Source organism: Monodelphis domestica, chromosome 5 (assembly GCF_027887165.1).
Source record: "Monodelphis domestica isolate mMonDom1 chromosome 5, mMonDom1.pri, whole genome shotgun sequence".
NCBI classification, from domain to species: Eukaryota; Metazoa; Chordata; class Mammalia; order Didelphimorphia; family Didelphidae; genus Monodelphis; species Monodelphis domestica.
In genome coordinates this window covers 281,116,343-281,142,880 of record NC_077231.1, presented here as the reverse complement: position 1 = coordinate 281,142,880, position 26,538 = coordinate 281,116,343, and the positions used below count along the sequence as shown (strand labels likewise).

At 34.8% G+C, this 26,538-nt stretch overlaps 1 protein-coding gene across 2 annotated transcripts in view; it reads right to left on the bottom strand.

Annotated features, from left to right (window-relative positions):
- Positions 1 to 26,538, bottom strand: part of ULK4 (unc-51 like kinase 4) — a 678,848-nt gene that overhangs the window by 325,084 nt on the left and 327,226 nt on the right. For both annotated transcript variants that reach the window (XM_007505056.3, XM_007505057.3), the window contains exon 31: positions 3,336 to 3,384. In XM_007505056.3, the coding sequence (XP_007505118.1) occupies positions 3,336 to 3,384 (49 nt within the window). The remainder of the gene's footprint in view (positions 1 to 3,335; positions 3,385 to 26,538) is intronic.

Here is a 26,538-nt window from a genome sequence, read left to right as displayed (position 1 = left end):
TACAGAGAAGTATAAGTTTTAGCCTTTCCTCTAAGGAGCTTACAGACTTGTTGGAAGAAAGTCAATATACTCAAATATTTATGATTTATCCAGGAGGATACTTCTTCCATTAGTGAAGCCTGTAATATCTCTGCCTCAGTAGACTGGCTTTCATGAGTTCTTATGGCCAAAAATACTTATTATCTGGTAGCCAAACTTCCCATGCTTTGCTTCTACAAATTCACCTCTGCTGATCCCTGGATGGTACAAACATAGTCCATTGCTAGACCTAAACGAAGCCTGTTCAATATGGCAGGATCTATCAGAACTTGTAGTCCACTTGAAAATCCTTTGAGAATTCAATCACTTCTAAGTCATGAGGAGGCACATGAGTAGGACTTTGGTAGCACTGTATATAAGCTAAAAAAGGAAGTATAAAAGTACCAAAATAAAGACTTCACAGATCCCAAGGATCATGATGCTCTTTTAAATAGGTATTTTTCCTAAACTTTCTTTTCTAATTTCTCTCTTCCTATTTCCCATTACATTTTCTTTTTTAATTAATGTTTTATTTTCTCAACTACAACAATTTTCAACATATTCTCTCTGAAACCATAAGATCCAAATGGTACATTTTCTTTATGATCTTATTTGTTTTTTCTTGACAGTTATAGCTTTTGATCACTCATGAGCTAGAACCACGTGTAGATTAAGCTCTTTCAGTTATTCCTCATAAATGAACTTTTCTCCAGTCTAAAATTTGGATCACTAGGTGCTCTCTGGACATTCTTTTGGTTTGATTGGGATAATTTTCTTAGCTAAGTCTTAGTAGGATTTTTTCTTCCTTTTTTAATACTAGTTTTGTCTTATGTTATTCTTCTGTTTTATAACATGTTTCTGCCAAAATTTTCTGGCATCCTTCTGTAGGAGCTTTTCAACAAATTTTTTAAAATGCATTTATTTTCTAAGTAACTATGACTAACTATAACTAAGTAACTTGATTATTATGTCTCTTTGCTTGTCAAATAAGATAGGTGTTTGCTAACAATGGTGAGTTTTTGGTTCTTTTGGTCCCCTCACAATGACAACTGATTTATACTAGTTAAATGTCCAAATGAAATATAATATAATTGGTGTTAGTGTTCTTTCCTACACCCCTTTCCCATTTTTTCAACCTGAACAATTATTTTAATAAGTTAGGGCTTAATTGCATGTCACATATTTTTCTCATTTTAGCTCCTTTTTTCCTTTCTATTAATTTTGATTTTTGCTCTAACAAGCTGTTTGTGCGACCTTATGTTGATGGCAGATTCAGAAATGACTTGCAGGGGAATAATAAAGTTTTTTCCTGTCAAAACGCAATTAAGTTCATTTTTGTTATGTTATTTGGTGCTCACCTTGTCTAGCACCTTCCAATTCTTTTCTCAAAGAAAAAATTTATTATGTGCAATCCTGGGATTTCTGTGTAATCTACAACTTTTTGACCTCTTATTCCTTGTTTCTGAACCAGAACTGCCAACATAATTTTTCATCAACCTCACCTCTGACCACTTTGGTAGCCATCAAGTATCAGAGCATATGGTGATCTATTTCTGAGCAACTTCTTAAATTCTTCGCAGAGGTTTTCTGCTTCTTAGTTCTCTGCCACAGATGTTAACATATAAACTGCTATTATTTTCATGATCACATTTTTGTAAATATTGAACACAAGCACTGAAAAAAATGATGACCAACAGTTTCATGAAATGACATTTCTTTTTGTCTTTGAATGCAAGATAAAATCAACTTAGCCATTTCCTTTATCTGTCTCTCCATGGAGAATTTGTGATCTGTGAGTCATCTCTCTGTTGAGCTGTAACGTCCTTTTTACTTCTGCTTCAAAAACAGCAGGAATGTCAAGATTGATCTAATTTAATCCCTCCAGCTCTATGTCCATTCCTAAGTCCCTGGCAAAGGGACTCTTTTTTGAGGGTCAATATCTAAGTTAATGTTTCTAGGTGACCTACAATCCATAAGGCTCCAAGCAACTTCAGGTCCTTTTCCTGACACTCTTGCACCATCAGTACAAAAGCAAAAGAATTTTGGATAGGATTAAGGACCATATAATATGTTTTTTTTTTTTTGTTGTATGGGTTGCCATATTAAAAAAAAAATTCATCACCAAGAGGTCAGCGAACTGTTGATGAATTTCTCTTTAGCTTGTCTGATCTTTGGAAAGTAGGTACAATCTTTTGGTAGAGTCAATGCTTACAGCTTTTTCAACATAGTAGAACCTGCCAGAGCTTTCATTCCACTGGAAGAGAACCTTGCACATATTAAGAGCTTAATAAATTCTTGTTGATTAATTGTCTAATAGCACAGTTTTCAAAAACCCAGTCACCTCTTGGTCATGATAAGGCAACAGAGTAAGACTTTGAGACCTATATGTTTAATCACCATAATTCATAAATAATGCATCATATTTAAAAGGTACACCCATAAAAACACAAAGAGTAGTATAAGGGTTTTTTCTATCATTTAGAAATAAGGAAACTGAAGCACCAAGAGATGATACAAACTTGCCCTAGATTAAACATCTAATATTGTGGAGAGCCAACACTAAAGGCCAGGGAGCTGAATCAGAATCCAGAGCTTTCAGAACCCCACCACACAATCACTTGGGGGGAAAAAAAACCCTCCCTCCTCCTTTTTCCCTTGTTCCCTTTCTTCTTTCCTTCCCCCCTTCCTCCCCACCTTCCTCTTACTTTCTGTCCTAACATCAATTCTAAGACAAAAGGGTAAAGGCTACACAAATAAAGGTTCCATGGCTTGCCTAGGTCCACACAGCTAGGAAGTGCATGAAGTCAAATTTGAATCAAGGTCCTTCTGACTCCAGGACTGGAGTTCTATCCACTGAGTCATACCTAGATACCCCCTCAACAAAGGACTTTAAAGATCTTCTGGTCCAAAAATTCTGAACTTTTTTGGCATCATGAACCCTTCTTAGAATAATGGTTTGTTGCCTTCACCCAACTAAAAGAAATGCTAAATTTCGGCAAGAAGTTAGTAAAAAGAAAGATGTCATTTTTCCCATCTAAGTTGATAGAACCCTAGAAAACTATCCATGGATCTCTTGAAGGATCTACAGACCCTAATCTTAGAACTTCTGTTTTAGTCTAACCTCTTTAGTTTAAAGATGAGGACACTGAGGCATAGCCAGGTTAAGTGACTTGACTGAAATTATATAGTTAATGAAAGAGCTAGGGCTAGAACGGAGGTGTCTGGTTTCTTAGTGAAATGCTATTTTTAATGGACCATTTTTTCAATTTTTTTTCATTCCATTCTTTTGAGTTTCAAATATTCATTTTTTGTCTTACCAGAATTACTTCAAAAAGAACTGGGATCAGTTTGCTTTCTTCAACAAGGCTGGAAAAGAACAAAAAGGAGAAATCACATATGACAATGATTGATACTTAAACCCCTACATTTAAATATGGAACAGTGCAGCTCAATCTTTATTATTAGAAAAAATTGAGACCAAGAAACATAGCCTTGGACTAAATGTTCACTTTAATACACTCACTGAATCTATTAAACACAAGAAATATGGGGCTTCTTTGCAAGTGACTACTAGAACTCTGCCTAACAGATCTGAAGTGAGTGAGTGGAACCCTTAACTAGATTAATATTTTTAAACTGGGGGAAATTAATTAAAATGCAGAAATACTATAAAGACTATCCAATAGGTAATGTAGACTGTAAAATAATTTGAACTAACAACTCATACTGCAGTTAAATTATAAGCATGCCACACTGTAATTTTTTATGTATGCCTCATTAACTATATCTTCTGCATTAACGAATTAATATACTATGAATTTTCATCATCTTTAGTTTTTTTTTTTAAATTTGGACACCAATCAGCTATTAGACTCTAGGCACTTCCCCCAACACATACACCAGACCAAAACTGGATATAAATCGCCATCTACTGTAACAGAATTTTTTCAAGCAGTAAGTCATAAGGGGCTTCAGACTTCCACTATTTTAACTTAAGATTTTGTTAAGCAAGTTACTACACTCCCCAAATAGAACTTTAATTTGAGAATTGAACTCTTGCCCTTTCAAAATAACTTTTTCTATGTGGCAAAGTAAGATATTTAAAATAAATAATACACTATAACCTGGTGAATATCTAATTTATTAGATGGGAGGAATGAGGAAAGAAGTATATATAGAATTAAAAAAAAAACTTTAACTTAATTTAAACCTAATTTTTGTACTTTGGGAATAAAAACAGAACTACTTCTTAGTATGTCTGTTAAGTTCCATCTATTCTGAATAGAATTTACTGACCAAGACCATACCACTAGGGCTTAAACAGACAGCTAAACAGTCTAAATAGTTTGTAATTATCCCAGTCAAGGAAATAGGTTACCTACTACCCATAGTTACCTAAAATAGCACTAGAGGAGGTGGTCTAACCAAAAACAGATTGAATGAGGAACTATCTTATGATATACAAGTTTACCAAACCTTTAGGCGATGGTTACTCTAGCAGAAGAAAAGCCAGTCTCTGAGACATATCCATTCTGAGGGCATATAGCAATTCTCTAAGCTTTTGAAATTTTATTTCCATAACTGATTAGCCAATTCACTTTTCTGGCAGTAAAGCCAGTGGGAAAAATTCAGGGAACATAAAAATTGAATGTAATACATGAACTTCCTAAACCAATCAGTAAGCGAATTACTTAACAGTATAGAACTACTTTTGAAAGTTGCCAGGACAACTACATTCATCACTCTGACCCAAAACTTCAAAAAGCAGTTTTATGATAAATATAGTATATTCCAATTATCTGGGAATCTAATGTTTAGTAACCCCAAAAACAATAAACTCTAAGGTAAGTGGGGAAAAAGCCTTTAGACAGCTAAAATAGCTATGGTCCAGCTCACTGGTTCCCTTTATTCCACATAGCAATATATATTGTCTTGATTTTACCCATAATAATAATATTAATATAATAATAATGTTTCTGGTATAATAATCTTGCCATCCACCTTCAATTCTTTCACAAGTCAAAACCAAAACACTTCTAAGGATAATTGCCTTTAAAATAGCAAAGATAGCTAAAAACAAATGAAAAAGTAATGCTGGGGGTTCCAAGAAAACAGCGTCAGTTTAGGCACTAATGTTCAATATAATTAAGTTTAAGCTATATCCACTATACTCTTTTTACAAAACCAGGAAGGAGAAAAACATTTTAATAATAGTTCTCTCAAAACCAGGCAAAATAAAATATCAGTTATACATAAGTTAGGCTTCAATTACCTAGAAATTCCCTTAACCCCAATGATGCTAGGAAAAAAAGCTATTATCACATATCATTTTGTTGTTGATTAAAAGGTACTATGAAGGCTTAAAAAAGCTTATCTTATTTTATTGAACACTATGCTTATGAAAGATGATAAATGGACAGTGCTCTCCCAGATCTATAACATGAGAGGAATTACTTATTAGAAAGATTGATCATTTTAAAGAAATGCCAATATAAATACTCTGTCACCACTGAACAATATGCTAAGAAGTTATCATTATTAGTCTGTCCCTCTATTTTCATATCACCCTCCTCCTACTTTCTCCAATTACTCTCTTAGATCCCACTGGACAGACCTGTTAAGGTCTGGAAGTAAAGGCAACCAGATTTAATATAACTTCTACTCTGGAGCAGCTCTATAGACATACTTAAAAAGAAACGAGTTTTTATAGAAAACAACCCTCTTCCCTGGAGGAAATACTGGCAACAAAAGCAAAATGAAAGCCATAATATATAAAGGGCTCTGAATCTGATCATAAAATTCAAATTGGAATGGAACAGAAATTCCAGCAGGCCAAGTCTCACACTAAAATGATTTAGTCACTACCTGTCAACTTTTAGCTATTCAGAACTCAAGGACTGAATCCATGCACTTATAATAAAATTCCATTAATCTAATTATTTGCTATAATATAACAATCTTTGTATGACTTAAAGAAAATCTGTGGAATTTTATATAACTTAAAACAGCCATTTGGGAAATTAAAAACAATTAATTATCTACTATTTTATTAATATTCTGATTCTTTTGAAAATATAGAGCATAATTTTGATCTCTTGTATCGCTCTGTTCTGTCCCTTGAAGATTTCATCCATTCTTATGATCTTGTGTTCATTTCCTCCAGACTCCAATTCCATCTCTCCAAACACTTGTTAAAAGGTTTCCTTTTGATGGTTCATTATCAACTAAAATTCAACACATTCAAGCAAAACCATCTTCTTCCTCAAATTAGCTCCCTTTTTGACATACATAATTTGTGTTAATGGCACCATTGTTCTCCCTGTCACCTAAATTGAAATGAACAGTTCACTTAGATGCTTTTCTCTCTTAAGACTAGACTTTCCCTCCCATCTCCAGCACAATCCTACAAACAATGATTAAGTCCCATCAATTGTTTCTTTATAGTCTCACTTTTAGCTCCCCTTTCCTTGTCATACCTGAACTTGGGGGCAGCTGGGTAGCTCACTGAATTGAGAGCCAGGCCTCCTGTCTCTAGGCCTGACTCTCAATCCACAAGCTACCCAGCTTCCCCCTATTTTTTTAAACCCTTACCTCCCATATTGGAGTCAATACTGTGTATTGGCTCCAAGGCAGAAGAATGGTAAGGGCTAGGCAATGGGGGTCAAGTGACTTGCCCAGGGTCACACAGCTGGGAAGTGTCTGAGGCCAGATTTGAATCTAGGACCTTCCATCTCTAGGCCTGGCTCTCATAAAGTACATAAGAATAGTTTGGTCTTCCCCTTTCCAATTTTGCCTTCCTCTAATGTATTCTGTGTTTTATTCATCTTCAAGGAGGTTTTCCTCATGTATTTTCCTATTCATATACCTTTTTTTCCCTTTTAAATATTGTTTTATTTGGTCATTTTCAAACATTATTCATTAGAAACAAAGATCATTTTCTCCTTCCCCCCCCTCCTCACACCACCCCTTCCATAGCCGACGCGCGATTAAACTGGGTATCACATGTGTTCTTGATTCGAACCCATTTCCATGTTGTTGGTATTTGCATTAGGGTGTTCATTTAGAGTCTCTCCTCAATCATGTCTCCTCAACCCCTGTAGTCAAGCACTTGCTTTTCCTCGGTGTTTTTACTCCCACAATTTGCCTTTTGCTTGTGGATATTGTTTTTTCTCCTAGATCCCTGCAGATTGTTCAGGGACATTGTATTGACACTAATGGAGAAGTCCATTACGTTCGATTGTACCACAGTGTATCAGTCTCTGTGTACAATGTTTTCCTGGTTCTGCTCCTCTCACTCTGCATCACTTCCTGGATGTTGTTCCAGTCTCCATGGAATTCCTCCACTTTATTATTCCTTTTAGCACAATAGTATTCCATCACCAACATATACCACAATTTGTTCAGCCATTCCCTAATTGAAGGGCATCCCCTCATTTTCCAATTTCTGGCCACCACAAAGAGTGCAGCTATGAATATTCTTGTACAGGTCTTTTCCCTTATTGTCTCTTTGGGGTACAAACCCAGCAGTGCTATGGCTGGATCAAAGGGCAGACATTCTTTTAGTGCCCTTTGGGCATAGTTCCAAATTGCCCTCCAGAATGGTTGGATCAATTCACAACCCTACCAACAATGAATTAATGTCCTTACTTTGCCACATCCCCTCCAGCATTCATTACTTTCCTCTGCTGTCATGTTGGCCAATCTGCTAGGTGTGAGGTGATACCTCAGAGTTGTTTTGATTTGCATCTCTCTGATTATAAGAGATTTAGAGCACTTTTTCATGTGCTTATTAATAGTTTTGATTTCTTTGGCTGAAAACAGCCTGTTTATGTCCCTTGCCCATTTTTCAATTGGAGAATGGCTTGATTTTTTTGTACAATTGATTTAGCTCTTTATAAATTTGAGTAATTAGAGCTTTGTCAGAGGTTTTTGATATGAAGATTGTTTCCCAGTTTGTTGCTTCCCTTCTAATTTTGGTTACATTGGTTTTGTTTGTTCATATACCTTTTAATGACTCCCCAAACTCCACAGGATAAAGTTTAAACTCTTGAGGCAGGTACTCAAGACATCACAATAATTGGCTCCAAGCTAGTTTTCTATCTTTTTCTCCTACTCTCATAGGGAGGGAAAGTAGTTCTTCAAAAAAACTGGGCCCCTGAATGGGCCCTTATTCTTTCTTGCCTTTCAAGTCCTTGATTTTGACATCCTCTCTTTATCCTAGCTGTTTGATCTAAAAATTAGTAATATAAATGTTATATAGATATAATATGTGTTATATGACACATATATTATGTAGATTATTAATGTAGACAAATAATATATCATTATTACATAGCTGTCTATATCTAGAAGATGCTAAAATCCAATTTTTTTTTCATCATCCTTTCTTCCTTATCTCCAGTGGTCTCTTCCTACCCTGAATTCTTATTAGGATAATCCCCCAGAAGGCCTTCCTGGCACCCCCTCCCACTCCTAGCAGTTGAGCCTTCTCTTTTAAAGTTAGTTTCCCTCTAATATGCATGTTAGAATATAAGCTATTAGAATGTAAGATCCTTGAGGACAAGGTCAAGTTTTGTGGTTTTACTTTCTATCTTGCATAGTTCTTGGCATATAGTAAGTGCTTAAAAAGTGCTGATTGATCAACTCCTTATTCTTCATTGTACAGTTATCTTTTCCTGCATTATGCTTCACATTCACTATTAGATTATAAGGTTTGAGAGACGAGGACTTTGTGTCCTCTACTGTGTCCAGAAAGATATTTTATGCCCAATAATGTTGAGCAAATATTACCTGCTATCATCTTATTTTTAAGTTTTTATCGAGGGATTCCAGAAAGAAAGAATTTCCATTTAATTCAGTACTATCAATGAATTAGCATGATAAAATATTTATTAAATTCCTACAAGTTAGGCATATCAAGAAAAAAATAAAACAGTCTCAGCTAACAAAGTGCTTATATTTCATGGAGAAAAACAACACATACACAGAGAAGAATATATCACATATATACAATGCAAATACAAGGTAATTGCAGAGAGGAGGCACTAGAGGAGACAGTTAAAGATCTCATAAAGGAGATGATACTTCAATTAAACCTTGAAGAATTATTGTTAAAAGGCCTTTTCTTCTCCCTTATATCCACTTTCCATCTTGAGTCTCTTCTTCACCTATACTTCTTCAGAGGCTGCTCTCAACCCCTGACATAGGAATTTAGAGTCCCTGACTCTCATGCATGCATGATCTCCATATCACCATATTCAATGTTATTTTCCCCCAATCTAATGCTTAGTGTCATACCAATCAATAGCAGCTGACAATTCTATCCTACTAAACATTTCCTCTTCCCTTGCCTTTTTAGAGACAACCACGCTTGTCCTATCTCTCTAGCCATTCTATCTCCTTTGCTGACTTCTTTTTCTTGTCTTAATTTACATGTTCTCAAAGTGGGAAAGGGTCTTTCATTTGATCTTCTTTTTTCTATATACATTCTACTTTGGCAATAACATCTACTCATCTTTCTCTCTGTGTCTACACACAAACACACGCATATATGCATGCACATATATACAGGTTATATATATACATATATATATATATATATGGTTCCCAAGTTTTGACCTTTTATTTGAGTTCCAAACCCTGATTGAAAACTAAAAACTATATCTTGTCCTGAATAATCCACCAGTATTATAAATTGAAAATGTCTCAAATTGATATTTTTATTTTCCCCTATAGCTTTTTCCTCTTTTTAACCTGACTTCTTTTATGTCTATTCATCTATTTGTGACACCACCATTTGTCTTTCTTCCATGTTCTAAATAATTATCTTTGACTCCTCTTCTTAGCTATTTTTACCTAATGGTTTCCAAGGACTTTAAGTAATCTCCTCCTCCTCCTTATCCTTTTTCTTGCCTTTATATAGAACTTCATGCCTTGCAAAGCATTTTAAACTTATAATTTCATTTTATCACTACTATTGCCACCCTAACACTTATATCCTCATTACTACATCTCTGAACCACTGCAAATAAGCCCCTAACAGGTCTAACCATTCATTGCCTAGCCTTCTTTTTGTTTATCCCTGTTTTTCCTTTACCAATGTTGACCCACAGCTGATCCATAACTTCATCTTAGGGAGGTAGATGGTCCCCTATAGAAATGTAATGACTTGATTACTATCACACAGCCAGTAGGTGTCACAAACAGAGCATGGAACTAGGGCTTCCAGTCAACAAGGCTCTATATTGCCTATAATTGCTGCCTTATTGATTTTTTAAAATCAATAACCAAAATCTCTTAGAACCAAACCTGGTGAATGTGGTCAATAATTGAGTTGGATAATATTCTACTGAATCAAAAATCAGACAGACACACATAAAATATATATGTAAATGTATACACACGTGATATATACAAGTCATGAACATTTTCTTGTGTGATCCGGCTCTGAAGGCAACTTTCTTAAAAGCTTTGTGAGTAATAGTAGCACTGCTGGAATATGGGCATCCCAAGATGACATCTCTGAAAGATGACATTCCTTTGGGCCTATACATTTTATTTTTAAAACCATTCTAACTTCTTAGACATATTTCTTATGAATACAGGTTTTGTCAGGAGTCATTTTTCTACTTAAAGGCTTTAACAAAAGAAAGTTCATATTTTCTTTTCATGGTGCAACATAAACTGAATTTTTTTAAAGAAACTTTTAAGAAAATTGAACCTCTTTTTAAGAATTTAAAGCTTAATTTGTATTTAACGGCACATTTTTAATGAATTTCAACAGTACTGTTTCCTTCATATACCCTAAGTGTATCAAGGGAAGATAAATATGCTGGTAAACAGGACATTACAAAAACTAGTATACAAATTATTGCTATTCCTAGTATAATATAAAATGTTATATTACAGGGTTCATTTTCTGTTTTATCTTCTATAAATCCTTCATTCCACTGCTTTAAAGAGTTGCTATTCAATGCTTCTAACTCTTCAAACTCCTAAGAAATAAATTCTGTCATGAAAGGAGAGTACTGAAAATAACAACTTTAGGTAATTTTTGGTACTTCTCTATCTGGGAAACTTTTATTTTCCAGCAGCATTCACTGTACTAAATCTTTGATTGTTACATGCAAACAGAATCTTTGCATTACCTTTCCTTTCTTGGCATGAATGAATTTGGTGACTCTGAAATCTTTATTACCTTCCCAATTCTCCCATATCCCCAAACAGAAATGGTCACTTCCTTTTCAAAGAAGAGCACTAGGCTTGCTTCCTTACTTTGCATTTAAATATACACTTTGTTTATCTGTGGATGTCTTAGCTAGACTATTACAATGTAAGTTCTCTGAGGATAAGAATCACTATGTGGAACCCCCAAGGAACTTTGAAGAGACTAAAGGCTATATTCTAAGGCATTTCAGACTCCAATGGTTTATAAAAATCTCTGTATTCTATTGCATTTTTGTTATGGTTTAACTTTGTGATTTTAAGTTCATATATTACTGGATTCAATATTATTCTGCTTGAACTGAAGGTTGATTGAATTTATTTTGAATGTACTGAGTTTTTAAAATTCTGTTGTTTTTCCCCTGTAACTGTATTGAACAAATATTATTGTGAATAAGCCCATATATGAAAAAACAGCTTTTTTCTATTTTGCCAAGGATAGATGGACTTCAGAACTGGTTATAATCGTATTAACAACCTTGGAAAAATTTAATGTGCTAAATACCTCAAATGATTTGATTTTAAGGGTTTTTTAAATATGATTTTTGGAATTTTTTTTTAACAATCTGGTTATTTTTGCCTGCCCCTACCACGAGGTAAGGCCAATAGTAGCTGAAGTGAAATGTATTTTATAACCCCCAACCTTCCCGCATTTCTAAATATGTGAATGGAAGTTGGGCAGTTAATCTCAGGGCATTTGTATCCTTATAAGCCTCCAAAAAAGGAGCACCCCTTTATTTATGCTCTTCAGCTCACTATTTAACTTCCACCAGAATGATATATAGATTTCTTGATTATATTCTTAACCCAAGATGAGTTTTAATTTGTTTAAAAATATGTTTATTACCAAGGTTGAAAGATTGTTATGTTTGTAAAAATTGTGACAAATATCCATCAATTCATAGGCTTTTAAATGTCATACAACTTATGTGAAATATGAAAGTGTGTTTGTTTGCTATTGTAATTAATTGGGCTATTGAGAATTTTGGGGATATTGATATCTACATATTTGTACTACTGTATTTTTAAAAATGAAAAATTGTTAACCTTGTTCAATTCATTTGCCTTCTATTCACAGTGATCATGGCCAGATATTAAGAGGAAATGGATCTCATTTTTGGTGAGAAAGCCTTGCATTTTATATTTTCTTAGCTGACACAGAGTGTCAATGATTATAAGCTATATATTTGAATTTTTAAAGCTCTTTTATTATTATATTTTTCTTGCATGTGCAATATACTTTTTCAGTTTTTTTATTATTTTTTCTCTCCTTTTTATATTTGAAGCACATGTCACCAGCATTAAGATTTTCTTTAACTTTTTGACTTTTCAGTGCTACAAGTTTGAAATACAATTGCTAATGCATGCCCTAAAAAGCTTGTGACTATAAAAATGATGCCACTAATTATTTAAATAAATTATGGGACTTTGCTTAATGATTCTGTCTGATTCCAGGACAAGATATACACAAAAGAGCCACTGCATAGTGCCAATAGAGCATAAGGTGAAAGAGACCAACCAATCCTGGTGAAATTGATGTCACTGAGCCTAGACAAAGAGGACTTAAACGTGTTTGGGGTTCGAGGTTGGGGCTGTTTAACATGTGTTAAAAGCAGGTCTTCCTTGTTCCACATTCTACCAAGTACCTCAAACTTGGCTCCCGGAACCTTGGCTTATATACTCTGGTCCCCTTTTCTGCCTCTCATAGTGTGGTAACTTTCTGTAGTCCTGGCTACTGACTGGATAAATGCATCATTGCTTAGATCATTTTGATTGGGCCCTGATTCAAGGACCTGTTATAGATTTATTTTTCTTTTACTTGGAATTTTTTACACATAAGACTTTGATAGTCTATATTTTCATCCAGAAAATTTTCTTTTCTTTTTGGATTTTCTGATGTTTTTTTAATATCTCTTGCCAATTGATTCATATACCTCATACCTCAGCCATGCATCCCTAAGTGATCCTTTTTTTTTTAAATCACCCTCTTAATGGGGGGGAATGTAAAAAAAATATCATTATTTAAATTGCAAAGTTTAAATTCCTTTTGAGAAGAATTTTAGGTAAAGAAGATGCTACCTCTCTGATTCCAGAACTGAACTGTTGGAAAAGCCACCATGAAGAAGCCTCCAGACCACAAGTTGCACAAAATTGAACTTTGGGTGTGGTTAATGAACATTTATTTGCATGTATACTTTCATGCCAAAGGGGACTGCCCCCTAACTGGCTTTCTGTCAATGCGTCCAGTAATTATTGGTTTTATTCTTTTTTTCTCTTATCCTCAAATTCTTGTAATCTTTAAATTGATTATATTTTCATGATCCTTTGGAAAAAAAATTAATTTTTTTGCAAACGATCAAATGGGGGTATATAAAAAATAGACTCGAATACAGGACTACAATCCCCACAAGCCTTTGCTCCACTTCCCCAAAATGCTTTGTAATCTCACGGAAATTCTCAGGTGGGCCAAGATCGAGAAGGTATTTAACCTGGTGGCAAAGGTTTTTGGGGGCTCTTTTGGACTTCCGTTTTGGAGCAGAGGCGTCGCTTCCATGATGTGAGATGATTTTGTCTAGGCCACTCTGGCCTAGGCACGTGTTTCTTATCCTGTCTTTTCTTTAATCCTTAATCCTTAATAAACCTCTAAAAAATATAATACTCCTTGCAGAGAGAAACTAATTTCTATCTGCCTCAGTCTCCCCATATTCCTAAATTTTAACTGTTACAAGAATGATCCTCCTCTTCTCAAACTTTCTATTTAGAGTTATCTCAAGGACTGTCTTCTTAAAGAGGCCTTCCTCTCCAGGGTTATCTTTCATCTGTTCCACATTTATCTTGTATATACTGATTCATATATATGTTCTCTTCATTATTAGAAGGAATTAACATGAAAAAAAAATTTACAAAAGGTCTTTAAATAAAATGCCAATCATCTTTAAAAAAGGATAAATAAGAACAACTCTAGCTCACCTAGAAGGACATGACAAATGAAACAACTTGAATATCATAATGTAGGAAATAATCTAAGAAAACTACACAGAACTTTTGAATATTAAAAAGAAAGTTCTGATTGAAAGAATTCACAAATAGGCTCCTCAAACAACCAACCAACCCAGGCTGCACATTCCAAAGCATGTAAAGATTATATCTAATAATTCTAATAACAAACATGAAATTATGCAATCAAAAAGGAGAAAGATATTCAAATATAAAGGAAACAAAATTCAAATAATACTCTGTACCCACCAGTAGCCATAAAAAGGGAGGGAATGACATAATCTAAAAGGCAAAATTGTTTGAGATGCAATCCAAAATAAAACCTGCAAACATGAGTCTATTTATCCATGAAAAAAAATGATGAATGTTACAAAAAACAAAAACAATGTTACCGTTAGAGACTATTAAAAGAAAAACTTGCATTAGATGAAAAATCCAATAACAACAATGGTCTTGTATACAAGTATGTGAGAGTATACAAGTATACAAAAGTATACAAGGGAATAAAGATAAAAGTTCAATTTAAAGAAATAAGAGAAGTGGCAATGGAGAAGCAGGACTCCTTGCACATGATTCAATTTATGTTGGCTCCAAAAAAGATGTATAAGAAGATACCACCTTTGCTCCTTTAAAACAGCAGAGGATTTATGTAAATTGTAAATTGTAAATATTGAACATAAAATCAGATTTTTTTTTTCCTGCATTGATTGGTTTGGGTCAGGCTTTATAAAAAAAATCTTCATTCTCATTTTATTTTTTTTAATTTAACTTCTCTGTTAATCAATAATAAAGATATATATTTAAAACATGTAAGCTCCTTGAGGACAGATTGTTTTGGATTTTTCTCTGTATATTCAATACACAGAAAACACTTAGTAGATATTAAAAACTTAGTAAATGCCTTTTGATTAAAAATTTGGTTTGAGTGGGTTCCCAAACATTTTTAGAATGCATCATTGAACTTTTCAGCATATCATCTCTTTCTGAAGTTCTTATTAGAAAACCTAATTTATTAGATGTTATCCATATTATTGGAAAACATAATTTATCTATATTTACTCTTTTATTTTATTTACCTAAAGCATCTCTAAGTATCAAATTTTATTTCCAAAGGCTTTTTTGATTAAAAGAAAATTCTCTTTAGTTAACTATATGTGCAATTTCATCTCCTGAAGGATCCTATTATCTGTAATTACTATGTTTTATAATTAAGATAATTTAAAAAGAAATGAGCTTGAACTTATTGACAAGAAATAAAATAATTGCTTCTTTTATGAAGCTTTATTAACTCTTTCAGGATATGAATTCCTACCCCAGTAATTTAAGATTTGCTGATGGTCTATTTTATCACTCATGAAAACTGAATAATTCCTTTTCTATTTCCCATTAGGATCATATTATTTCTGCAACCCAGTGGCTATCATAAGCCACAATGTGAAGTAAAACTAGCAAACCTTAGTTCTCAAAAGTCATTTATAAGTGTATTTAGAAAAAAAAAAGAAATGAGAAATAGCATAGTATTTATTTACCTTCATGAGAGGTATATGATGCTGGTTGAATCTATTTCAATGAGCTTCAATAAAACTGTCTAAATTATGAAAATTAGATTGTATTAAACATGACTTAAAATAAGCTGGTTTTTGGCTGAAGTTTGGGAATAATTTGAAAAGAAATTTTAGTGATAATTTATCTTACTTCTTATTCTCATATTCCCTACATTTCAGCCTAGATAAAATATTCCCTTCTTTCTTATCCAAGAGTATGTTCTCCCTGTTCCCTACTCCTGGATTATCTCTCCTAAGTTTTTACCCATTAATTATGTCTTCAATCTTCAGTCCAAATTCTACCTCCTTCATGAAACTTTCCTCAATTCCCCCAACAGAGAATTATTTCCCATTTCACCCAATCTCAGAGTACTTTTTATTATTCTTTTCTTTTTTATTTATTTTTATTTATTTTATTTTTTGAAATTTTTATTTAGTCAATTTAGAACATTATTCCTTGGTTACAAGAATCATATTCTTTCCCTCCCTTAACTCCCCACACCCCTTATCATAGCCGATTCACAATTCCACTGGGTATTACATGTGTCCTTGATCAGAACCTATTTCCATGTTGTTGATGTTTGTTTGCACTAGGAAGATCATTTAGAATCTATATCCCCAATCATATCCCCCTCAACCCATGTAATCAAGCAAAAGTTTTTCTTCAGAGTTTCTGCTCACACAGTTTTTCCTCCAGATGTGGATAGTGTTCTTCCTCATAGATCCCTCTGAGTTGTTCAGGATCACTGCATTGCCACTAGGCAAACAGTTTTAGTGCCCTTTGGGTATAGTTCCCAATTGCCCTTTATAATGGTTGGATCAATTCACAACTCCACTAGCAATGCATTAATGTCCCAACTTTGCCACATCCCCTTCAATATTCATTACTTTGTTGTCATGTTAGCCAACGTGCTAGGTGTGAGGTGATACCTCAGAGTTGTTTTTATTTGCATCTCTCTGATTATAAGAGATGTAGAACACTTTTTCATGTGCTTATTAATAGTTTTGATTTCTTTATCTGAAAATTGCCTATTCATGTCCCTTGCCCATTTATCAACTGGAGAATGGCTTGATTTTTTTGTACAGTTGATTTAGCTCCTATAAATTTGAGTATTTTGACCTTTGTCAGAGGTTTTTGTTATGAAGATTGTTTCCCAATTTGTTGCTTCCCTTCTCGTTTTGGTTGCATTGATTTTGTTGGTACAAAAACTTTTTAATTTAATATAATCAAAATTATTTATTTTACATTTTGTGATTTTTTCTAACTCTTGCTTGGTCTTAAAAATCTTTCCTTTCCCAAAGAACTGACATGTATACTATTCTGTGTTCACCTAATTTACTTATAGTTTCCTTCTTTATATTCAAGTCATTCCACCATTCTGAGTTTATCTAGGTGTAGGGAGTGAGATGTTGATCCAAACCTAATCTCTCCCATACTGTCTTCCAATTTTCCCAGCAATTTTTCTTAAATAGTGGATTTTGGTCCCAACAGCTGGGATCTTTGGGCTTACCATAGACAGTCTTGCTGAGGTTACTTACCCCAAGTCTATTCCACTGATCCTTCTTTCTGTCTCTTAGCCAGTACCATATTGTTTTGATAACCACTTCTTTATAGTATAGTTTGAGATCTGGGACTACAAGGGCTCCTTCCTTTACATTTTTTTCATTATTTCCCTGGATATCCTTGATCTTTTGTTCTTCCAAATGAACTTTGTTATGGTTTTTTCTAATTCAGTAAAAAAGCTTTTTGATAGTTCAATGGGTATGGCACTAAATAAGTAAATTAATTTGGGTAGGATTGCCATTTTTATTAGGTTAGCTCATCCTACCTATGAGCAATCAATGTTTTTCCAATTGTTTAGATCTAGTTTTAATTGTGTGGAGAGTGTTTTGTAGTTGTATCATATAGTTTCAGTGTTTGTCTTGGCAGATAGATTCCTAAGTATTTTATGTTGTCTAGGGTGATTTTAAATGGAATTTCTCTTTCTAATTCTTGCTGCTGAGATGTGTTGGAAATACATAAAATTTTTTATTAATCTTCAAAATTAGGCAAAAATATTATTACATTTCTTTGTAACATGTCATCAGTATCTCTTCTAAAACCATAATCACCTTGAGAGAAAGGGCCAGGACTTGCTTATTTCTACATATTCCCCTCATATCAGTCAGAATTTAATGAATTAAAGGAATGAAATAAACTCATCCCTGGTTACCTGTGAATATGAGCTTCTAGTTGACAAAGACCAAGTTATATGCATGTGTTCAATACAAAACCCAACTCAATAATGAAAATTAATGAGGTATCCTCTGCCTTGGTCAAGGCACTCTTTGGACAGGTTATATTCTTAGGAGGTTGCTTGGTATATTCTGGAAACTTGAACAAATTTGTGTATCTCCCTAGAAAGGCTCATATTATGATATGGTAGTGACTTAGGCATGAGGAAAAATTGGAATCTATGAATATTAAGCATGGCCAACATTTTTCATATAAACATTGGATGCCTATAAATTATGTAAATATATTAAAATGAGAAAATCTAATCTAATTAAAATGATATGCATTTGGTATGATTTGTAATTCAGCCTGCCCAGAAGCAAAGGTCTGAACTAAATAACCTCTCAAGCTTCATCCTACTTCTATGATCTATGATTTAATTATCAAAATTTTCCAGTGGGATAATGCTGATATTTGTAATAGATGCTTCTTTATGATGATATTTTAGAATTAAAAGGATAAACTGGAAGTTCTAGGCTTTAGGGTCCCCAATCAGATTGCAGATAATAAACGTTCTTCTCTCTCAAATAGATTTCTAAGCTAATCATCAAGTCAGATTATTGTGAATTAACAGCAAAAATAATTCTAACACAATAAAATAATTTGAATGATTCCTCAGAATGCATAGTAATTGATTAATTTATCACCTACAAAGTTAACTCTGAGAAAGATAAGCAGATTTATCCTCATGTCTTGCACATAGTAGGTGGCTAGTAAGCTATTGGCTCAAAATCTGAGCTTATAAGGAATGCATGGCAGGATTTTTTGATATCCTATTTACTTTGGTGCACCAAGTACAGCACTAAAGTGTAGAACTGAACACAAATCAAGATTTTTTTTTCAATTTCTTATTACTTGCATAATTCACCAGCCTCGTGAGCCAATGACAATCATTTTAAATTAAGGTTCTGTAGAATCAAGCTGGATTTCAAATTACAGGATTAGTGAGGCAGTTTTGAAAAATATTACTTTCATAATGTTTAGTTATGGTCTAATATTATGACCACAGTGAAAGTTGCAACGCTTTTGTATTCAATAATTTTTGCAACATTTCTCCTTAAAATGCTTGCTCTTCCCCACAGTGCATACTAATTCACTTACACAGAGTTGCAAAATTCTGACTGATAATAGTACATACAAGTATATTTTTCTTTTCTAGGTAAAAAGTGGGGCTTAGATATCAAGTTGTTTGAAGGTATTTGGAATAAAGCTTATAAAATGTAATGCGGGAGATAAGCAAAAATAAGATTTTGAAAAAATTATGAAATCATTTTTCAAATAAGAAAAGGAATGTAATTTTAACCACTTAATTAGCTTAGCAAACTAATAGACTTGGGATTTGTGGTAGTTTGGAGCATAAGGCTATTTTTATGGCATGTCAATTCATGGAGGACCGTAAGCCCTACCTTCTCCAACTTTGAACTAAAATATTTGTCTTACCATATTACAAGATCTTCCTTAGTCTTTTGTTGGTGGCAAGAATGAATGCTAAAACATGTTGGTTGCAAGAGTTGCTAAAAACACAAAAACACAAGCTCCCTCTCCCCCTCAGATATTTTGCTTCTTGCAATGAGAGCAAGTACACACCCCCTGCAACAACTGAAGAAAATCTTTCAATAAAGAGGAAAAGGAAGGAACCTCAGAAGCTATCTAGTATAGTCCTTTGATTTAATAAAGGAAGAAACTAAGGCCCAGATTAAGTAACTTATTCAATATCACCAGGGTAATATGGTGGAGGCAGGATTTGAACCCATGGTTTCTGACTCCAGAGCCAACATTCTTTCTATTACATCTTAATTGGTCCTTTCTGGCAAAGCTTTGGGTTTTCTTAGAGGGGTCTATTATCCTGTAACTTACTTCCCTGTGATTTCTAATAAAGTCTTTTAACTCTAATTTAACTTTTTTTAAAAACTAAATGGGGTTCCAGAAGCCAGGATTACCTCCATGCCATCATAAAGCACTGGAAGCTGGTTTTGGTGGGAAATCTGAAGCCTCTTTAGAACAAGGATAAAAATACTTCTTTTTATTGACTGCTGAAGAATGAAGGAGTAAAAACAAGGAAAAATGGAAAACCTGAGCGGAACAACTGATCTTGAAGATAACAATGATAGAATGATTCTTTAAAGAGAACTGGGTTCTTCATATGCGGCAAAACAATAGCTTCTTCTTTCTCTTCCATCATTCACATTTAATATTTCACTTTTAACCAATTAGACTAGAACTGAACTGAAGTTACTTTTGATCTCATTTCAATGGTGATCTATAGAGCCTCAATGATGTGATACAGGAAGATAAAAATACTGAGGGACGATGCTCAGAATTACTAGACAAAATGTTAAGAGCTGCTACCCAAAGAAAAAATAATAAGAGCTTTAAGAATGCTTAACAGGGGTGGTGGGTGGGGGAGGGGGAGAAGGGTACACCTGGGTAGCTCAGTGGATTGAGAGCCAGGGCCTAGAGACGGAAGGTCATAGGTTCAAATCTGGCCTCAGACACTTCCCAGCTTTTTGATCCTGGGCAAGTCACTTAACTCCCATTGCCTAGCTCTTACCACTTTCTGCCTTGGAACCAATACATAGTATAGATTTCAAGATGGAAGGTAAGGGTTTAAAAAAAAAGAATACTTAACAGATTGGAATCTGTTTAGTCAGTCCCCATTAGAGGATCTTAAGATATGCAATATAATCATTCCTTAAAATCTGGCAGTTCTCTGCTTGTTACACAAACAACTGGACTGGGCAAAATTTATGTTTTTATGCTGAGTGGAGAAATGCACTAAAACATCTAATGATACCATCTAGGACTGCCAAAGTATGTTAAGAGGAGTTGGCATTTTTAACTCAATAAAAAAAATCATGATTAGTCTACAGTACTATCTGTTTTTTTTTCTTTTACTTCTTCTTATGCATAATGTGCCATTGAGAAAAAAGCTAAATGCTAACACATGTTGGGGATTGTAATAAAAATTTGCCAAGGAAGTCATAGAACACTGCTTGAAATTCAGGCTACTGTTTAGTCTGGTGGCCTTTGTTCTCTCTTACTATACAACATAAAATTCCCTATCTGCAGGAGAAACACTACAATACACGCCAAACAATAAATGTCAGCAAGCTAAATCACAGGGTTCAAGATATGAAAGAGGATTTGGCATGGCGGTCTTGATGAATGACTTGGAGCCTGTGTCCAAGGTATCATTTTCCATTCCATTCATCATCCACTGGGCTGTCCCTTTGTTCTACAGAATTACAGGTGCATCAAGGAACTTAAAGACAACTACAGAATTCATGCATGAAAGGTAGATCCAAAGAGCGAGCTGACAGAGGAAACATGATCTCTGTGAGAGCTGAAAAGTACTCACCTTGCTACTTTCCAAAGAGGGAAGTAGGAAAATCAGAACAATCATACTATGACATAACATGCCAAATGGATCCATTTTACCCTATTGGTTTAGTGCTCTCATATTGGAGGGTATATAATGCTCACCTCAGGAGCCCTTATTTGGTTATTAGATTCTCCAATTAGGCTTTAAAGCTACACGTTTAGAGGTTGTGATAACATGATAAATGACAGAAAATCACCCTTGGCTCAACCTACGTAGATAGACCCAAGGAATATATTTGTAAGGAAACTAAAGACCTGACTAGAAATTCTCCTCGCCCCCAAAAGAAAAGCCCTATTTTTAAAGATTGATTGTGAGGGCATCTTCATTTTTTCCTCTTTTGAAGAAAAGCTTTGTGACAGATTCACAGCTGCTGACTGATTTCAATGCAGAAGACTTTCACATCATCAAAAGAAAGTCACTTTAGTCACACTGTTGAAAATGACCAAAGGGTAACTGTAGACAAGTTAAAAAATCATAAAGGAGCCAAAGGAAGAATCTAATTTAAGGAAAGGAGCACCAGGTTTAAAAATGCAACATAAACTAATCTAGTCCATGACAATTTATGACAACTGTCATTTTCCCCTAACAAACCACAACAAAATAAAAGACTGACCTGAAATTAAATTAAAGAGAGAATAAAATTGGGGGAAAGGCATCATGAGCAGAAAAAGATAAAGGTGCTCAGAGAAGCCAAAAAGAAGAGTGGCTAAATATTTGTTTTTGACAAGATTCTATATCCCACCTATCTGAGCCTTTCCTTTCTTAGAACCTTGATAGTTCTAGCTTCATTCATTATCCCTCTGCTTAGATATACATTCATCTTGACTACTTTCTATGAAGTAATGGCTTAGCCAGGAACTGAATAGAAGAAGATTCTTCTCAATGTTTAGGGTCTTCCATGGCAACTGAACTTTTGATCAGGCTCTGACACATATTCATAGTACCACCAATCATGCTGGCTTTGGGGCCAGGCTTAGCAGTTGGCAATAGGATGTCCCAAATTATCTCATGTGGATAGATTTAGGCAAAAAAATTTTCAAGGCTAGTGGTACAACAGACCAAATAGCTTCTATTCAACTGGGTACCCACAAGTCTATCTCCATGTTATTTAGTGGCTTAGAGCTGAATTGATGTCTAGGGTACTGTTGATGGTAACAGAGAAAGTTGGAACTTAATTCTTTAGAGGTCAAGGTTTTAGATGACAAAATTGATCATTTTAAAGTAGGGGTTTATCCTATGTTATCCCAGAAGTTGATTTTTCAGTTGTTGAGGTTTCTGGGTACATCATTGGTGAAGAGAATTGTAATACCATATCCCTAGCCTGTTCCTATGTGGAACACCATTTGTTAATGAAATAGGAAACTTTGGCTTATGGAAGAGACGTTCTTGTTAAATGTCACAATTTCGAGTTCTCTAAGGTGTCTACATTGAGAGGGGAAATGGAAATATGGGAGTGGAGACTGGAGGATATCATTATGACTAAAAATAATAGTTCAAATAAAAAGAAATGTTTTGAGTAGATAAGGGGACTGGAGTTTCAAGAGAGGAAGAAAGTGTATAGTTTAAATGGTTCACTAAGATGAGAAGAGGAGAGAGTGGCTAATGGAGAGAAGGTAGGTAGTTTGGAAGAAAACTGAGTGGTCAAGGGATTGAAAGTCATGGTGCAGAAGAAGGGCAGGGTTTTGTAAGAGAAGGCAGAGGGAGAGGGAAAAAACCAGGAGGTTATATAGTCAGATGGCAAGATGAATGATATATGCCCGTCTGTCTGTGTGGCTGAGCTGAGTGGAAGAGTAGCTCATGGGAAGTGAAGAGGCTGAAGAGCCAGGTGGTTAGGGTGTTTGAGGGAGGGCTAATACATATGCTGAAGTCTCTTAGCATGAGGGCAGGAGTTCGGAAGAAAAGAGAAATTGTGAGTTGTGATGTACCAAGCTCATTGAGGAAGAAAAGAGAGTAACCTGGGAGTCCATAGACAATACTTACTAGAATTTTGGCTGGGTGGGAAGTTATGAATAGCATGAACCTTAAAAGAGAAGTGGCTCAGTAATGGAGGTATGTGCTAAATGTTTCTCCAACTGCTTACCTTGAACTAAATTTTTAATCTCATGCTGGATGGAGCATGTCTCCTGAGAGAAGGCAGCAAGAGGGCAGGAATGGGCTGAGGGATCTCTTGTTTGCCCCAAAGGACTTCCCTTTGCACAAGAGTTAGAACCTTTGTGTGTGAGAATGCACTAAGTGGAACAGCAACAGTGTGTATCTGCAGCAGCCATAACTTCCCTAGAATGTATTTATCTATTTTCTTTCTTTTCCCTTATATGAACCATTGTATATGGCCATCACCTCTCTCCATTGCAATGCTTAGAAAATCTTTACCTCCTGTCGTAGAATTTATACTATAATTTGGTTCTCGTGTAGAAGAGCAATAAGGGCTAGATAACGATGGTTAAGTGACTTGTCCAGGGTCACACAGCTAGGAAGTATGTGAGGTTAGGTTTGAATCCAGGACCTCCCGTCTCCAGGCCTAGATCTCTATCCACTGAACCACCTTGCTGCCCCTTCTCAATTGCAATCTGATATAGATCATGGTTGACCAAAACTTATCAAGATCATGGTGAAGCTAGGTCTTAAGTCTGGATGTTAATGGTTTTGAGAGTCCAGAAACCTCTACATTTTTCAGCAAAGGAAAGCAAATACTTAGTTACATTCCTGAGCCAGAATCACCAGAAGAAATAAAGAGAACTGGTAGCAATATGGCCAGAGAAGATGTACAAACTACAAGAGGGAGGTTGTAAGGAAAGTACCACCTTATCAAATTTAAGTGACATTACACTCTAAAACAACCTCTCCCATACCTTGGCCCCATCCTGAGGAACTGTATGTGTCTTCCTCTAGGTGCCACACTACTGTGCTGGGATTTGATAGCAGTATTATTTCTTCTGGGAACTCTAGGGTTTGGCCAGAGATCAGGTAGAGGCTCAAAACACTAAAATCTGAGGCTCCTTGTAGTCAGAACCCTGCCCTTTTGTTAGGGATATGCTTTTCAAGGCATATGACACCTTGAAAAACATTGTAGCCCATTTCCTAAATGGGCTCTGTTGCTGTATCTAAAAAAAAAAATGCTAGGCAACATCTTGAAGAGTCCTAACAACAAATTGGAAACCATTCTCCTTTGTGGGATGCATTCAGAATCTGGATACTTTGTAAAATTCTGATAGCTGCATAGAAAGCCATAACAGAACTTTAGCTGGACAGGAAAAGAGGACCAAAATGATCAAAGGAATGAGGAAACCTAAAATGATTAATAAAACTTCAATCTGAAAAGATGACCAACTCCAAATCCTATAATCATGTAAATGTAGAAGGGAGTCGAGTATTGATAGAATAAATACAGATATGGTCATTTATTTACCATATATAGGACTAGAAATTTCTTGCAGATTCACAATATGGATAGTAAACTTACCAACCTGAAATTTAATATACATTCCAAACATACTTAAATGAATGAATGATAGTCCTTTAGTGAATGATCAAGGTAAAACTGCTAGTTAAAGGTGTCCATAAACTTTGAATATAATAATTGAATATAATATAAATTATAAATATAAATATATTTATATAAATATATAAATATATAATAAAATATATATAAAATAATATAATATAATATAATATAAAAGATGTGACCAAACCCTTTCACTAGTATTTCTAGCAAAAATTGTCTTTTGAAGGGGCAGCTGGGTAGTTCAATGGATTGAGAGCCAAGCCTAGAGAGTCACTTGACCCTCATTGCCCAGTCCTTATCACTCTTGTGCCTTAGAACCAATACTGAGTAGTGATTCTAAGACGGAAGGTAAGAGTTTTAAAAACAAAAACAAAATCTGTCTTTTGAGCAAGATGGCCCCAATTACACCTTGGCCCATTGTGAGAAGTTCCCAGAGGCACAAGTTTATGTTTCTCTATAACACCTACTATGCATCTCCAAAGAGCTATTTAATAATGCTGCCTGTAAAGACAAATGACTGCAATACTTTCCTTGGTTTGGGTTCTCATCAATACAGTTATTTGCTCCAGCAGGATAAATGGCGACATAACTAGACTTCTAATCCCATATGGCTGTTGTTCATGTCCATCCATAAAACGTTCACAAGGAAGCCACATTCAATATACTGCAGGTTTTTTTAGGTCTTAAGAATGTCAATATTGATGTGACTAAATTCCTTCATTTGTATTTCAATTAATCAGTCACTGGAGAAGGATCGTGCATTTATAGTACAAAGAGTTAAATTAATATTTGTAGACCCCACAACACCCCTTTCCATCATTCTGTCACAATCACTGAAGAAGCAGAGCAGGGAAAGAAATACTTTATATTTTCACTTCATTGTTTACCATTGTTTACAAAAGGATTCATCACATAGCGGCTAGTCTACAGAGAATGATCCTCTTACACTTAGCAAAGCAGTCCTTAGACAGCAATCTGTTTCCAGAGCTTTATTGAAGCCTTTACAGCATGGCAGAAGCTGCCAGGGCTTACAACTCTGCCACAGCCTTTCAGACTCCAGGGTCATCTCTCTGTCATGATGAGGAATCTGAAGAGGGCTTTTGTAAAGGATTTTTAATATGAAAATATGGGATTTGTAGAGGGCTTAAAAGAATTTCAGAGGAAGAACTTGAAAACCACCCTTCTACTTCCATCTAAACTATATATTAATAAAGAAAGGGCGGCATGATGAGGAATGTAGATCATTTTTATAAAGAAACCTGATATAATGAAATCCTCTGATGACAATCCAGATTCTTAATTTTGCCCTTTAACAATTTTGAATCAAAGACCAGCAGAATCTTTTACCTTCCTATGAGATGCCTTTTCATTAAAAGAGTTGTACTGTTTGATTCTGAGTGAGTCTCCTAACCTCTCTAGGGTCAATCTTCTCATCTATAAAGTAAGGGAGTTGGGTTAGGAGATCATTAAAATACCTTCCAACTATACATCTAAGCTCCTATGTAGGTCAAACAGTGTTGTTTAGGGATGCATTTAAGCATCTCAAAAACCAAGGAAGATATTCACATTTGTGAGGCAAAGAGAGGGTCTTTTCCTT